The sequence below is a fragment of the Rhea pennata genome, chromosome 1 (genome assembly GCF_028389875.1).
Source record: "Rhea pennata isolate bPtePen1 chromosome 1, bPtePen1.pri, whole genome shotgun sequence".
Classification (NCBI taxonomy): Eukaryota; Metazoa; Chordata; class Aves; order Rheiformes; family Rheidae; genus Rhea; species Rhea pennata.
In genome coordinates this window covers 49,705,561-49,723,506 of record NC_084663.1, presented here as the reverse complement: position 1 = coordinate 49,723,506, position 17,946 = coordinate 49,705,561, and the positions used below count along the sequence as shown (strand labels likewise).

The window sequence follows — 17,946 nt, the reverse complement described above, 5'->3', positions numbered from 1 at the left end:
GACTGCCAGGTACAGATGAACGATTAGGTTACCGCTCATGGTCCTTCTCTGTAGTGAAGATGTAAACTCAAGTCAGTGAGAGACCTCGGAGCAAGGAGCCTGCAGCCTGGCTCTCAGTCTTCCAGGAAGGAAATCCATGTCACGAAGCATAAACAGCAGTTTACCCACATGTCGTAGCTCTTTGCTGCTGGAGATTTGCCACTCTGAAGGGCCTCTTGTCCAACTTGTGGGTCACTCTTTGCTTCAGGAAGGAGAACAAAGGTGGCGGTGATGCTGCCCAAGGCCTGGCTGTCTCAGGGATGGGAAAATTGGCTTACTGGGTTGTCTCACTCATGAACAATACTCAAGTCACTATGAGTGACATTTAAATAACTAACATTTGGTCCCAAATTAGCTGGAGAATAAAAATTTTAAGACCTTTTGGCTGTCCTAAGAGAGAATGAGAGGCCTTGCTATACATCTGAAGAACTAAATTGTCTTAATTGCATCCTTGTGTAAAATAAAGCATGATATACGGAAGAAGAGTATTTTTAAGTGGATGGAAAAATCCACTGGGTTAAAGGAATACTACTGTCAAGTTAAATGTGTCCCTGCACTGTCAAGTTAAATGTGTCTTGTATGGTACAAGAATGAACTTTAACAAAACTGAAGAGTCTAATGGGAACGTTTCCATGAATTTAAAAATAACAGCAATGGAAAGAGTCTCATAAAATAACTAAACCTCTCCCTTCAATATTTGCAGCTCAAGTATTACAGTATTAATTTAGGGTCTGGGAATGTGAAAATAGCTATAAATTAGGAATAAAGTACTCTCTTCTACAATGCAAAGGCCAGATTTTAAATTCCTTGTCTAGCCATGGTTCCTGGGATGCAGAATTTAGCTCATTTAAAGAATAATTTAAAGACTACGCAGAAATTACCTGATATGACAGTTCCCTCAAGTTTCCAGTGACCCATACTAGATACACAAAAGGATACCTGCTTATCCTTATAAATTTATATTTGGCATGAGGCTTTATACCTATTCCCAGTTGTGTTTTTATATCTTCATTAAAATGCTCTGAATGTTTTTGTTATGGGCAAACTGACATTGATGTTACAAATGCAGAACATATAAAATGCAAAGTTGGTCCAAAGAAGAAAGTACAGGGGTTTGTACCCACTGTGCACTGCCCTCAGGCGAGGTTAAGTGGGGACAACTCCCTTTGAATCCAAGTCTAAGTTAAGGCTTGATCTATGCTGGGTCAGAACAAGATATGTGACTGAGACCTATCTTATTCCTGTAAATCATGTTTTTAGTAGGTGCTTCTGCTCCCCATCTCCAGCTTTTGTTCCTCCAAAGTGCTGCAATGGACACAGCTTTGCCCCTTTTCTCCAACCTGCAGATGACACTGCTGTTTATCATCTCACTGAGAGAACTGGTTCAGAGTCTTCATACTTGCTATTTTGGGCCAGTTTTTCAGAATTTGCCAAATGTCTGGACACCTATACAACCCCATCTGCACTCAGATGGCTTTCAAACAGAAAGAATATGCTGTCATTAAAGCATTGTGAAAGAGTAAAATAAATAAATCCCCAGGTCTGAATTGATTTACATTGTTTATTTGGGACTTGTTGATAGACTTAAACTCTGTAAGTAGCCATAATAGGATATAATCAATTAAGACTTGAGTGAGGTATAACAGGATCATGATTTACTGAAGGTCAGAACCGTATTATAGAAGACTAAAAATAAAATAACCATCAGATTGTTTCAGGGCCTGTAGGAGTTGATCCTGCCCAGATATATTCTGTTACCATGCTTCTGAAAAAAACACGAAAAGAAGGTAGATAGGGTGTCCTTAAAATTTCTTTGTCCTTCCTAATTTCCCAGATGTTTCTGAAAATCTGTCTAAAGGAAGAATTTAGAAAGAGACTGTAAAGCTCATTCTTGCCTCTATAAAGACATCAGACAAGGCTGTGAAGCTATTAAATTAGATGGGGCAGATCCTAGAGGACAGGAAGCTATTTGGCAATGACTGTAGATGAAACTTTCGGCTGGAACTCAACCTGGAAACCCTGCATCCAAACTTTGCTCCTCATTTACTATGGAGTAAACCGTCCAGAAAGAATTAAACTGTATTCTGCCTCTTATCGTCAGGTCCCAGAGAGCAGCTGGTCACCTCTGCTGCCCTTGGACACTTACCCTGGGGACTGATACCCTTTACCGGCTCAGCAAAAAGCTTAGAGGTTTCTTCCAGCAGGAAGAAAAACTCTTTGGCAGGAGGGAGGGAGGAGAAAAGTCAAAGCTTTACTATTCTTCTAGGTAAAATCATTACAGTACCATTACAGTAGTATGGTTACAGCTGGCAAAGAAATGGGGACAGGAATTGTGAAGCTGCCCCAATTTGATGCAGAAAAACAGGTAGGAAGCAAATGAACACGGGGGCTGGCACAAGCTGGAAGGAGAATGGCAGGGATTGCTCTGTCATCTCACACAGAGAGGCTCTGCAAACTCGGGCGCACCTCTTGGTATGCCACGGGCTGGCACCAGAACCGATGAGACCACACCAAAGACTAGAACTGTTCCTGTGATACAAGATTACCTGCATCCAGAGCACAGGAGTACAAAGCCTCAAGAGACACCAGGATTTCTTGCAGTTTATTAGCTGAGGCAAAATGAGACAAATCTAGAGGGCTTGGAAGTTGTTTCTCTTTTAAAACACCTTTTTGCTCTGTTTGCAAAAAGTTCCTGCTTCTGCTCACTTGCATATTGTGTATCATCTGCCCTGGGAATTCCCTTCCCATGCTACGCCTAGAAACAGCATATACACACTGTGCCTGTCTCCTTGCACAAATCTACACCAATTTAAATAATAATAGGAAAAACCCTCAGCAACATGCTAGGTTCCTATTACTTCCATTTAGGGCCAGTTTCAGAGGCAGGCTAAGGTGCCAGCCATTTACCCTAGGAAGAAATTGTATGTGCTAAAACTTCTATAAATGTGAAATTAGCCACCTGCAATAACACTGGTAAAATTGTTAAATCAGTAACCGTGATTATTCTCATTTATTATTGGGATATCAGGGACTAGGAGTTAACAGCAATAAAAAAGGCTACTACACAGTTCAGAAAATAGGTTAAACCCAGTGTCGCTCCCATAATGAAACGTGAAACCTTACTGAACTCACTGCAGGGCTTCCTGTTTGCAAAGACTTTTAAGTTTCACTGTATATCCCCACTGGAATAGTACAAAAGCGAACAGGAATGAGTGATCCATTTTTCAATGCTTGCTAAAAATTCATCTGGCATGAAAAGTCAAAAGATACCACAGAAAACTGGAATGTATAAGATTAAAAAACCACAGCTCTCAACTCCATTTTCTCCAGTTTGAGATACCAGATCTTCTATAATCAGTTCAGTGAATCCACTTCAATTTGGCAAAGTACTTGAATGCTCCCAATCAGTAGCAGAGCTTCACTCAAGCATGTACTGTATCACAGAAGGATCCACTTCTTCTGCCATCAGACCAGCTTGTAGACTTTGGATTGTTGCTTTTTTCCCCAAACGCTGTCTCCACAGGACAAATGCAGCCACGATCTGTGACTGCACATTATGAGGGTGATTGACCTTACATCGATAGATGTCAGTATGTGATAAACCCAAGCACAGAACAATATGCTCCCATTCGGGCCCCAGTTTCCTTGCAAGCTTGTTAATCTGCTGATCTGTTGGTGAACTCTTCAAAATACATGGTGCGATTTCAGTCACATCTGTAAAAGAGAAAGAAAATGCATACACCTATCATTAGGCAATGCTGCAAATATTAATGTAAAACCTTGGCAAAAAAAGAGAATAAGAAAATCTGAGGTGAGAAAAACAATTAATTTAAGAAACTGAATGCATTCTCAACCAGAAAAATGAATTACATAATCAACCAGAAAATTAATTACAGGAAAACTAATGCTGAATGAATCTTATTAGAGAGCTTTGAGCTTCTGGATGTCAATAATCCAGATATCAGAATTCTACTCATATGCCAAGGCCTCCAAAAGCAATTATAGATTTTGGAGTAGCAAATAGGAGCAGTTTTAAAGGAAGCAGCCAGCGCCCTCTGAAAATCAATTTGGTTACACAAGTTTGATGAAGTGACAAATGCAGGGCCAATAATACCTTATTACTCCTATTCTGTGATTCTCTATTCATACGCCTCAAAAGTAGCTCTGATTCCTTAGCTATCAGGTGTAACTCCTTTTTTTTCTTTCTGATAGCTGCTCATATGAAATTCTTCTCTCTCCTAAGATGCTACTTACCAAAATATAGTCCCTATAGTGCCTTTTCATATATGGAGGGGACCAGCTTTGGGGGCTTTTCTTCCAATTGGATGATTGGATCTGCACGGTTCAGGTCAAGCCAGATGAACATGCCATCAACCCTTTTTGCCATTAACACTGTCCCACAGCACAGAGCTCGCCTTGCCCTCATTTGCCATTCCACTACTCTTGGGTTATCTGTAAACTTTACAATTTCTTCCAGACCACTGACAAAGCTTTGGACCAGCCCTGAGCCAAGAGAGATCTCTGATCAGTTCCCCCAGACAAGCAGGGGCAAATGCACCCCCAAGCTAAACCGCAGTCACAGGTTGCATGCTGCAGGGCCACAGTGTGTGGTGAGACACCACTTGCTGCGCTAGCTAATGCTGCTGGAGGGGAAGCACATTAGCTTGCTTTGCCTCTAGGGTAAATCTGTTGCCAAATACCTGTGCCCAACGCTGACGATCTCTAGTTTATAAATCACGCTTCAAGACTCAGCAGTTTGCCAGCTTTTCAATTGCAATTCCCCACTCTTTGGTCCCAACCCCTCTGCCCTCCCAATTCCTCACTAGGCCATTTGGCCTTTACTTTTCCACAATTTCCTTCCTGACATAAATTATTTCCCCTTATCCCCCTTCCCAGATCCTAGTAACTCTCTGCTCTGTTCATCTGGCCTTCCTGAAATTGTTTTCAGGACTGTGTGGGAAGTCCCATGGTCTCTCAGCAATTTCAGCCCTAAGTCCCTGCCCAAGAGCCCACCGTGCCCCAGAAGGCACTCTTCATCTCCATTCACGCTTAGCATTGGACTTGTATCTGAGTCATAGCTTAAAAGATCAATACAGCTACCAAAACAGCTGTCAAAGGAATTACAAAGGTAGCTGTAATTATCAGTGGTGAATATGCCTTAGCAACTGAGCCTGCTATTTCTTATCAATACAAAAGGCCTCTTTGTAAACTCCCTATGGTAATTTCTGGTCATTGGGCAGGGGGGAGTATTAACACACAAAGTGAGAATAGTGCTATTCAGAAACATGCCATATGGAATTCATCTCTATTACTATTAAAATAGATCAGACTAATTACTCCTCTAAAAATGAACATTTTTCTCCATTGACTATAAAAGGAGCCCTGGCACAAGCTCAGATGTTGACATTGATGCTGTAAACATCCAGTGCTGATGAAATGGTTTTCTGCTTGTACATTCAAAGCACATATCAGTTACTTTAAAAAAAGTGTATTTAGAAAACCAGCATGATATCTATGAAATATATCAATTTTTTGATATCCTGTGAGATCATGAGTTGAAATTAAGGATCAATGCAGCCTGCAGCTGGTACTCTTTTGTTGCTGAAGATACTGCGTCAAAACAGAGCAAAAACATCTCAAGAAAGTGCTAATTATAGCCTCCACTCTCAAGCAGCAGACTCCCTACAGAAGAGCTGTTTTGCAAAAATCTAATTTACAGCTCCGATACCATGCTCACAGTCTCCATCTCAGCAGAACAGCAATGCTAGAAAGTACCGCTCCTTCATTTTATCAGAAGTAATTGTTTTTGCATAGAATATCCAGAGCCTGCAAATATTTGTACTATTTGAGCCCAGTCATTCAGAAGTATTGTACAAAGGTGCTTCGAGTAAAGGAAAACCTGCTTTCTGAAAAGTATTTTGGTCCCTTTGAGCTGTCTGTTTCCAGATTGCCAAAGGAACCTGGGGCAAGCAGTTGGTGCAAGGATTGAGAGCAGATTCGCGGCCTTCCCACCATGGCCACCAAGACAGCCTGGGCTGTCCCAGCGAAGTCAGGAAACTGGAGGGGTAAAAAACCCTCTAATTTTCTTAGGCTTGTTTCAAAGGCACTGAAGCAAAGGAGTTTGGGAAGACAGTGGCTCAGTGGCCTGGCGGCCATACATTTTGTTGGTATTTTGAGCAGTGAAGGAGGTAGTCCCTAATTTACCCTCCCATCTGCAATGTAACTCTGTCCTGAAGAAGACAGAGCAATGCTGGTGGGGCTCCCTTACCCTGTCACGTTACACATGATACCACTTACACAGGTAAGGCAGGATTAGTGAGTGCCTTTTATGAATGCAAATATTTGATAACAGCTAAAATTTAAAATAAACACAGTTACATTGCACTGTGGCCACTAATATCTTCTGATAATAAAGATATGTATTGTCATTATTACATTCGGCTACTAAGCATAAAGCACTGTGCCCAAAGGAGCATCATCTGCCAGCCTGAACTTTTTGCTCTCCCATTGGAATTTTTATACTTAATGTCCACTGGGAGAATGGTTTTATGATACTGAAATGTGATCAAGCAGGAAGGCCAAGCAATAACATGTCAGCTTGTCCTCCCAGTCTTTGGTATTAGGTAGTCAACAAGTCTCTCACCTTCAGCCTGTTATCAGCCCTTTAATAAGAATAAGAATAAAACCCATCTAGGAAATCTTTTCATCTGGACTTAGCATCTGCTTCTAATATGGATGCATAAAATTCTGGGACAGAAGCCAAACATTAGCTTTAATACAAAGGACTGTTATTTTAGTCTCATTTTATTTTCTGTGATAGCTCTTTTTCAACTATGATGCAAAGTCACTGAGAAAAATTTGAGATAAGTATTACATGACATGCAATATTATTTAAGTGTATACAGAAATATTTAATAAGGTCATTTAGGTATGACAAATGCAATATTACATGAAGAACTGGGCATGGCCTAGGATTAATGCCACTCTTCACTTAATAAACACAAGGGCATTTCAGGTAAAAGTGATAGGTATATTCTGTGCTCAATACCCAAGCTGCTTTAACACTTTACAAAAACATTAAAGGTGGTTTCTTTTAGTTATTTTTACTAAAGATCCTCACTCATAATCCGGGTTGATCAGGAACCGGCTGAGGAAGGGAGTAAAAGGGCCATTTATGCAGATCCTGCAATTCCATTTGAAACAGATTGAGGAGACTTTTGCAAAAATTCACATGTTCCCTTAGCTTTAGGTAGATGCTATGTGAAGACATACATGCTTAAAAGTCAGGTACATGCTCAGGCTTAGTGAAGTTAGTATTGCACTGTTGGAAGTGGGAACAAGCAGAGCAAGTTCATCTAACTTGCATGTGTCATGAATTTCTTCTTCTTAGGGACTGTGGACTTGATCTATGCTTGCTGCAACCAATAGTAAATTCTTAGTGATTTTAATGGTGGAGGCTTGTAGCAGGCTTGAAGGACAAAACCAGGTATCAATGGCCAGCAGTGCTGGAAGATTTGCACAAGCCAGCCGCAGACCTGCTTTCACCATGTCTGGCTGCAGTGAAGGTGCTAAGGGACTAGGGGAGGGGGGCTAATTGCCACCGCAGAGCGCTCCCTGACAGCAGCCAAGGTACCACCGGCTTGGCTGTTCATTTTAACTTTGCTGTGCTGGTGTGAAGTCCACTTTACAGGGAGACCTAGAGGGTGTTGAGGGCTTTCCCAGAGAACATGATTTGCAGTGTCGTTACCTCCAGTGAACAGACTCAGTAAAAGACCATGACAGCTGTGGACACGGTCTATGCTGTGAAGTGCCAGGGCTGCACGCTGTGGAGATTTAGAGGCTAAACTCACAATGAAACCACTAAGCCCCTGAGAAATGGAGATCCGACAGCTTTGTGCTGGGGAGCTAGCCAGCAGTCCTACAAAGTCTGCCGGCCAGATCTCTTGCACAGAAGCTGGGATCAGCAAAATCCCCCTTCTCCGGGGTGGAAGTGGAGAAGACACTTTCCACCCTGGTTTTAGCATTGGAAGATCCCCAAAGACAGATCTCCTGCTCCTCCCACATGAGGTTGCAGCCCAGGGAAACCCATATCTCCCCTTTTCCACCTTGTTCCTTGCCTCCAGCTCTCACTGATCGGAGAAGTTTATCCATCCTGAACTTTTCTGTTATCTGTCCCAGTTAAAAAAAAAAAAAAAGAGAGAGATGTTAACAAATTCTGGCCTGTATACATGTGTGCTTCCAGAGCACTGCATAGACAGGGAGATATGACCATGCTGGTGAGTGTGGAAAAAGAAATTGTTATAAATAGAAAGTACAACAGATATGTACCAGACAAAACAGAGTAATGTCCAGAGATTTTCTAGATAATGAGAAAAAATGAGATTATGTTGTAGGCTGTCTTGTGCCTTGGAAATCTTTATCAGCATGAAGGAACTGACCATACTGAAGACTGGGGACTCTGCAGTGAGTCAATGAGTTTGACTCCAATAAAGGACCCAGTAGAAAAAGGTGTTGAAGCCTTTTTGGGCAATCTGCAAAGTACCCATCTGATTCCTCATAAGTGCCAATAGTCTTAAGTGCCTTAAGATTTTGTCCAAAGCAGTCTTCTCTATGGAAACATGACCTCTTGTTTCAGCAGAAAATAAAAAGATTTCCCTGGAAAAGGTCAAGAACATTTCTTAGTCAGTCCAGAATAGAGTCTGGCAGAAAGATAATTCTCTTGAGAAGAAAGAGGATACTGAGGTAGAGGAGAACTGAATGTAGGAGTTCTTGGCAGAATCAGTGCTAGGCAAGTGCTCTAATTTTTATATTATCACAACATGGACCTTCATGATTCAGGCTTCAGGCGCTGTATAGGTGGGTTGAGACTTCACAGAGGACTAACTTTTTAGGCACACATCTTCACCTCACTACTTCACCTCATATTAACAGGAAGTCTACAGAGGTCTTCAGTGAGCTAGAATCAAGTCACTGAGTTTTGTTCACTTGATTCTCTTATTAGATCCTGCTCGTAATTTCTAAAAAGTTCAAAGTAAGCATTTCAGAGTCTTCTTTAATCATCTTTCCTGGCATCTGGAATACAGTTCTTTCCTGGGAATACAGTTCTTCCCTGAGAAGTGCTAAAGTTAGATCAAGCAGTTCCACAAGTACCATACCAAAGAAGCCTCCTTTCCCCTAAGTGTGAGCCCTGTGGTTGACTGACTCATGCTTCAGCCATAGTGCTCACACGACCTCTCTTCTTCAGCTGGCTACTGATTCTCATAAAACTCCTGAACTCCTCTTCAGAACAGCAACTATGCAAGCTTGAAATTGGTGAACAGGTTCAATTACTAGCGATAGAATAATACAGAAAATGTCCCTCAGAGGATGAGAGCACAGCCCTGGTTACTATAAGAAATTATGCTAAAAAAGATTCTGGAAGCTCTCAGTGACAATGAAACAATTCCACAAAACTATTGTAACTAATGTATCAACAGCCAGTCACATTGGAGCACTTTATTTAAAGGAATATTATAAGGAATCTCACACCAGACTCCGCTTCATAGAATCATAGAATCAGTAAGGTTGGAAGGGACCTCTGGAGATCATCTAGTCCAACCTCCCTGCTCAAGCAGGCTCACCTAGAGCATGGTAGACAGGGTTGCATCCAGGCGGGCCTTGAAGATCTCCAGAGAAGGAGACTCCACAACCTCTCTGGGCAACCTGTGCCAGAGCTCTGTCACTCTCACAGGGAAGAAATTCCCCCTCACGGTCAGGCGGAGCTTCCTGTGGTTCCATTTCTGCCCATTGTCTCTTGTCCTGTCACACAGGAAAAGAGTTTGTCCCCATCCCCTTGACACCCTCCCTTCAGGTACTTATACACATTGATAAGATCCCCCCTCAGTCTTCTCTTCCCCAGGCTGAAGAGGCCCAGCTCTCACAGCCGTTCCTCGTAGGGCAGGTGCTCCAGCCTTCTGATCATCTTTGTAGCCCTACGCTGGACTCTCTCCAGTAGCTCCATGTCTCTCTTGTCCTGGGGAGCCCAGAACTGGACACAGGACTCGAGATGAGGCCTCCCCAGGGCTGAGTAGAGGGGCAGGATCACCTCCCTTGACCTGCTTCCCTCCAACCCCTCTGAGCGCAGCGCACTTGTTCAACTAGTCTGAACTCTAGACTATCCATTATCTAGTGGCGGATCCTGAAAAGGCACGGACGTCGTTGCCAGACTCTATTCTCTATGTTTTGGCAGGTGTACTATGTTCCGTAAATTATTTAATGAGTAGATGTCATAACGGCAAACAACTTGCATACAACTATGCTTCTAAGTGAAATCCCCCTGGCCTGAGCACAGCGGAAGAACTAGGTCACGAAGCAGAACAACTGTTCACAGATGAGGTTGGGACAAGCTTTCAGGAGTAATGAGGTGGGGTTGCAGAATCTGAACTGGAAATTAGAATGTGACACTGTCGGTACTAGAGGGATCAGAGATTTATGAGGGCTGCAGCCCCCTTGAGCTGCCAGTGATGTTGGATGAAAGGGAAGGCAGAGACAAGGAGCCTTGAGGGATCCTGGTGGGTGCTGCAGTTCACCCAGGTCAAGGATTAGATGAAGGTGGTCTTGGTGACAAGTGTTGAATAAACAGAAGATGCTGGGTAACTGCTGGAGGTGGGTTGTCTCGATTCGTTAGAAAAGTGGATGGGGGCTGATAACGCACCTCATTTTGTACGGCCACTCCTCGACTTTCTTGTTCAGCTGTCTCAGTCTTATTCCAGCAAGCAAAACAGCAGTCAAATGTCTGCCCTCTTTCCACAGCACAGCTATTTCTCTGTCCCTACTGCTGACTGACGCGTTAAATGGGCAGCTGCAAGCTGCAAGACTTTGACATTTTTTCCACATACATTTGCTTACTACCTCCTCAGCAGGTTTCTACTCACTGAGTAACCATGCCTAACTCTTTCAACCCATCCGAGGACTTCAGAGGACATCATTTAATGATGATTGCCAAGAATGAGCTGATCTCTGCTTGGGAACTCCCTCTTCTTCCTACCATAGAACTGAACCATCATAAGAAAATCCTGGTGATGGAAAAGCAACACCTCTGTAGGAACAACAGACCCAATTACTGCCCCAAGAATGCCTATACAAATCCAGAGTAAATATTATCTTCTGTAAGGTAATTAAAATCAAATCTTGGTCAGTTAATACTCAGACTAAACTACGAATGAAACCTGCACCAACAACACATTAAAAAAAACCTTAAAACAAGTATTTAGAAAGCTGCACAATTATTCCACTGACTACGTTACTGTAAAACAAATTCCAAAGATAATTCTATATTCATCTGAGTATATGCTGTAGGGCGTATTTCACAAATGCAGGATGTTGTAAAGTCTCTGTAACTGATAACTTCTATTCTGATGAATAGACGATGGGAAAAAATAGTTAATATAAAGAATGTGTATGACTATAACCAACCTCTGTTGGTTTTTAAAGATCACAAAACACACCTACTCATAAGTGTACTTACATGGTAACTAATATTTCCATGTATTACAATTAAATTATTAAAGATGCTAACCAAAATGGAAACAAATACAAAATACATTTTTAAGATTACCTGCATTCTTCTATTTGATATTATTTTCTCACTTTCTGCATTAAGGATGGGAAATTCTTTGTCTTATTTTAAATAAATTGGAGTCTAATACCATGACTGTCAACTCAGAATAATACTCCAGTCAAGGATAACTTTTAACAGTCTCCCTCAAGTGAAGCAGAATCCATGCATGATACCAAATTCACCTCCTTCCTGCCAAAAGCCCTCTGGAATTAAGCATTACCGCCGTAATTTAAAAGTATATATCTACATTCATTGGTAATCTATTCTCCTATGTGAGTTCTAAAGCATCAGTTTTGTAACATTAAATACATTTTTAGTACTGGGAAATAAAGATGGCATAAAATTTTCTAAATCTACAAGCAATTCAAGAATGTGGACGTTTCTATTTTTTGCTCAATCCCAGCAGCTAATTTGTGCATTCTTTATCCCTTGCTAAAGACTGCATAGTAGCTGCGAATGTGGCAGCAGAATGTTAAAATGTGAAACATAAACATGTACATCTTGTGACAGAAGTTTTCAATTGTATTTTCACTGTTCAGTTCAGCAGATAAGCCATTTTCCTGAACTCTTCTGTCTTACAGGTTTTGTACAACCACAGATTTCTGCAACACTTATGGCCTTCCGTGTCAAACAGATTGTCAGAGAAGTTCCATAATAAATTTATAAATTAAGTTGCCTTAAGTCCTCACTCTTTTCAGTTTGTAGGAAGCAATACCAGGACTCAGGGAGACAAAGTAGCTTGCTTTTTCACTTATTCATTTCCTTTTTATTGAGAAGAGTGGGGATGAAATTTCAAGAGTTAATACTGCAGATATTATTCTATTAAAAATACAATCTATCTAGTCTTTCTCTGCTGTTGCATACTATGAAATCAAATAATTAATGTAATAAATAAAACTGTGTCTACAGATGCATACCAGGGGAACAATATCTATGCAAAGAAAAGACAACTCGTTATATACAATAACTCTTCTCTTCTCAAGCAGGACTACCTTAGCATTATAGACAGCATTGGACTTAATTATACCATGGTTTTATACCTTTTATTTTTAGCAGCATTTGGTACTGGGGTAGTCCTTGAAGTGGAAGTAAAATGAAACACTAAGAAAATTACTTGGATATTTCCTATGGATTTCTATATTTTCATAAGTTAATAAAGCTGTATGCATCACCTCTGAAGCCATAGCTAATGATGGGATCCTTGAAATGATATTCTAAAATGTATCGTAATGTAAATGCAAGAACATGTTCAGTATGTGGCCTTACACTAAGGAAAGAAGCAAGAAGTATCTACTAAAATGGAAGGTTCTGAGGAACACCCGACCTTTTAGGAATTATTTGGAAGAAGTGCTTAAATATAAATATTGAGCATGAAGACCTTGGCCAAAGATTTTTCCAAATGAGCAAATATGATTGGAAAAGTTATATGGAAAGAACACATATGACCACTTTTTTTGGAAGCCAGGTGCAACTAACTGTTAGCCAGCACAAAGCTATCTGATTGCCTGATGGAGCAAAAACGAGAGCGTACGGTTTACATGCCATCAGAGTCAACTCTGGAAATAACGTTGAAAATCAAATTCTAAAGTTTGCCAGGACATTTCTATAAAATTTTGAACGCTCTGCAGTTTTTAGTGAATTGAGTTGAGATCAGTAATACTCAAGACATGTTCAACTGTTAATTATAGCTCTGAACCATGCAGAGCCATCATTTCCCTCAATCAAGCTTCTTCTTGGCACTACCACAAATCATAATTAACGATCAGCAGATGGTTGTATGATGTCACGACAATCTCAAGGCAGATTCATATTTGCACTGGACTTCTCATGGTTTCATAGGAAGCAAATGCCCAAGTGAGCAGGGCAGCTCTGATGGACGAAACTGCGCACTCTAGGTGCAAAACAAAGCCAATCGGAGCAGATAGTGCCTGTTTCATCGGCTAGGTGACAAACTCATCACACAACTTTTGTCAGGGGATTGGAAATTAACTTCTTTTGACAGAATCTGCTTGAAAGGTTATTTCCAGCAGCCTGAGTTACCTTTCAAAGCTCCTGAGGCAAGTACTAGCTCTGCTGCCCCTTCACCTGCAAGAATCGTGGCAGATTCCTTGGGAGGTTTTATCTGCTGAGAACAGTAAGTAAGTGAAAGTTTTACTAGCAACTTCCCTGCAGAGAAATCTTCCTCAAGGCTGCAGCGTTTTGACAATAAGATCATGTGCTTGGACTTCAGCTATAGATGTTTCTTTCATGCAGCAAGAAAAATAATACTGCCAGCATGAAGGACTTTGTTATGTAACACAACTAAGCTCACATTTTTCCTGTACGAGACTTAACCCAAGTATGACAACGAGCCATTATGTTTAGCCTTGATAAAATGGACCATTCCTCATAGAGATTTTTCTTTAAGTTGGCTATTCTTTTTGCTTTGGCTTGAGCAGCCAGAAATATCGGAATCAGAGATCTGCACAACACATGGAACTCGGTTTAGAAGAATGCCTTTGGCTGGTGAAGCTGTTCGCATGGCAGGTGTCAAACTAAAACTAGTACTGCACATATTAGGCTTTACTGAGTTTCAGATTTTAGTGAAGTGAGACTGCGTTCCTTCCCGACCACAAACATATATTAATAGAACAAGCCATGCAGAGCAGGCTAAAACAGTACTATCATTATGCTGAATCTTCCATCACCTGACATTTTATTTGATCATTTACATTCGTGCAAAGCAAGTAAACAAAATGCTAGCAAACAGTTAATTTAGTGTCATTTTATAGACATTTTGCATAGGTGTAAGAGACGCCACAAAATGCCACAAGCAACTGGGACTTGGAGCCCTTCTCTTTTCTTCCCCCCTACACTAGCATCAGTGCCTTCTTCCCTACAGGCTTACGAACTCTAGTAGATCGCTCTACATTTCAAAATGCACAGGAAAAACAGGTATTGAGATGAAAACAGTCTGCTCAGCTTCAGCAAGTTGCTGCGCCTGGCTTGTTAAGCATGAGGTTCAACAGACTGAGTCAGAGGGAAGGCTACTTCATGGGTGTCAGGAAGGACAGCTTCAGGTGTCATCATCTGCTCCTGTGCATTTTCCAACAAGTTGGAGGTTTAGTATCACACCAGCCCTCTCAAGTGCCAAGTCACTTGAAGATCAGAAAGAAACTAATTTGGAATCTCATGATTTAGATACATTTGTACTGTCCAGAAGCAATTTTAGCTGACTGATAGGACACTAGTCACAGGGCTTTTAGTTATCTATAAAACAAACGTGAGATTATATTTGCGGGTGTATACATGCATACATACATACATATACATATATATGGAGGTATACACCTTCCCCCTCACACACACATATATAAATATTTTCAAATTCTATTTGAATGTTGTCATTTCATAAGCAGAGGGCCTATTCCACAGAGCAATTTGCATTAAGAGGGGTTTGATAAGCAGTTGTTTCCCCTCTGAGCCAGTACTGATCTAATACCCAGTGTGATTTGTTCACTGGCATGGCTCTTGGCTGCCCAGTGAAACTGCAGTCTGATCAACTGCAGTCACTAAAGATCCCAAGACAGTACTGAAAGTAATGAGATGACTCATAGCTGTAGCAATGCACTTGAAGGCTGTGGTCCCAATTACTCTTTTTCTCACTCAGGTACAGTATTTTGCCAAAGCAACTGAAGTAAGTTCAAAATCAAACAAGGGTATTAGCAAATATTCGTATTACTTATGGTATTTGTGTTAGTGGGACAATTCATATATAAAACCTAAACATCTGGAAAAAACCTTTTGCTTAAATGATTAATTTTAATGTCTCATGCACGCAGAACAATGTTTTCCCTCATAGCTATGTTGTCTACTAGCTGCCAGAATTTGGTCCTGAATTGAAATTTCAGTCATTTTGGCTTTCACACCTAGCAAATCAGAAATAAAAATGTCTTAACATCCAAAAAGAAAAGGCTAGAAGATCAGACAGGCTATAAAAGATTTGTTTTACTTGGTTTGGGATTTTTGTACAGCTATACTTAACCTAAGTAAAACAGCAACAAAACCATAGGGCAAAACAAAAAAAAAAAAACGAGACAGTTCTGTTGCGTCCCCTATGCTTGTATTCCTGCAGGAATCAAATCCTGCAGTCCTGCTATGAACAGGAGAGGAGGGCTGCTCTTTACATCTGTCATTCACATCACAGCTATCTCCTAGAGGTAACAATGGAAAAACAGTATTTAAAAATACATGATTTTTTTCTGCAAGCTAACATCTTTCCATCTCTACAAAATCATGAATAAAGAGATCAAGGATGTTTTATAATGCTGAGAATTTTAGTGCTAAAACTGTAAACATCAACTTCTTTCTCATCCTTCCTTCTTCAGATGTAACCATTATGTATTGGTTGGGTTTACTGAAGAAAGCTAACATACCCTGCAATGAGCTTTCTAACTGATTTCTGCTTCAGATGCAGTTAAATATTTTGAGCTTCACATTCAACACCCATTACATAATTTTGTAACTGTGTTCTTCTGAGCTGCAACAAGAACTGAAAGATTTTGAGATGTGAGATTGATGCTTTCCGAGAAAGTGGCCTCAGATTTCCATTTGAGGAAAAACAACAGACCATATCTGCACATGCAGACTGAACTTTGCTGTGAACAAACCATGCAAACAGTGCTCAACTCCCTAATCTGACTGTCCAGTTGCACTTTAAGGTGTATAATATGCTAATTACATACATAGAGGGTTCAAGCAAAGTTTACAAGCTCAAGTACAAAGAGAGCTGAAAATTTGGCTATGATGCTATGTTTTTCCCTCATTTTGTGAGATTCCAGCTTTCCAAGTCTATTATCAAACCTACGAGTTCTACCCTGAAGATGCAACACTAATTTCTTTACATACCTTTATTTATTTCTTTAAATTGAAAACAAAGCCTTCTTGTCTATTCTAAAAAGGTTGACAAGAACAAAAAGGTACACCTGTGACTCAGAGTGACATCTTTTTATCAATATTTATCAATATTTATGCACTACTTGAATTGTTAGAAACCTTCAGACACTCCATGAAAAGTTTTTGCTCTGGGTATCTTGGAGTCTAAAGACTGATGAAAGTATCCATTTTCAAAGTTGCAGAGTGAAAAACTGCAGTTGAGAAAAGCAGGACAAGAGTATCAGGATCAGCATAAGAAGTCATCAGTCATTTTTAAACAGTCCAGGTCCAAGTTATTAGACTAATAAACCCATCAGAAACAGTGACCTCTTCTGTAAAGCAAGCAAGGAAAGCAGAAGTAATTTTTAATACTGTTCTTTGTGTCATGCAACCATTTCCACATGTAACTGGAGAAATTTGGTCAACCAAAGATGCCTGTATCTGTAAGTGCTACAGGTACACACCTTTTATAGGGAACAGAAGTATGTTTGGAACTACTGAACATAAACTTAATAGGGTAATGTCAAGCAGCATGTAAAATGGTTTCAGATACACAATTGTAAAAGATTTGTAGCTCTGTAATCCCAGTGACTGCTATTTTAAAGACAGTTTCATTAAGACACAGCCTGAGAGTATCTACAGAAAAAGATCACAGCTATGTACAGGGACAGCAGGAGGCAGCTGAAGCAATCTGCAAGACAGTTCTGGTGCTCATACATCTCTGACCCTTAGAGGAAGTATACGCACAACATGAATATACCTGCTAGACCAAAAGGGAAATCCTAGGGAAAGAGTAAACTCTACTAGAAAGAGATACTGAGAACTCCTGTGGTTTTATGCAAGGGTCTACAGCTTTGAATGCCCCAATCTGATAAACTTTGGTAAATTGATGTGGTTGCAGCTTTAATTTTGAAATCCTTGTTTTTCTATGTGATTTATTAAATATGACACTCTTGTCCTGTTCTACAGAAAAGTGTATCATCCTCTGTTCTTTATTGCTCTGAAGACTTAATTTAATTGTGCAACATTTGATTTAGAAACATATTTGAAGATGTTTTAGCTATTACTTCATTTGTACACTATCCCAGGCTTTCCAGGAACTCTGAGCCAGCAGTCTTCTATTCTTTCTTACATCTGAACTACTGTATTTTATGGCTTCCATACTGTAGCATCTGGAAACTCCCAGTGAAACTGGCCTCATTATGTTAAATGCAGACATATGTCAGGGGAGAGATAACTGCGCTGGAGAGTATGCAATCTCAGGCTTGGATCCTGAAAAGGATTTGGCATGTACTAGTTTATCTGCTTCAAGAATATCATGACTATGTTCAAGTAACTCTGAAGAGCCTGGCCCACGCAGATAGAAAAGGAAAAGCATCAGAGGGAATCAGACG

At 40.5% G+C, this 17,946-nt stretch overlaps 1 protein-coding gene across 2 annotated transcripts in view; it reads right to left on the bottom strand.

Annotated features, from left to right (window-relative positions):
- Nucleotides 1-1,586: 1,586 nt before the first annotated feature.
- CRADD (CASP2 and RIPK1 domain containing adaptor with death domain) overlaps nt 1,587-17,946 on the bottom strand; it is an 82,553-nt gene continuing 66,193 nt past the window's right edge. For both annotated transcript variants that reach the window (XM_062585300.1, XM_062585290.1), the window contains one exon: nt 1,587-3,753. In XM_062585300.1, the coding sequence (XP_062441284.1) occupies nt 3,458-3,753 (296 nt within the window). In that variant the 3' untranslated portion in view covers nt 1,587-3,457. The remainder of the gene's footprint in view (nt 3,754-17,946) is intronic.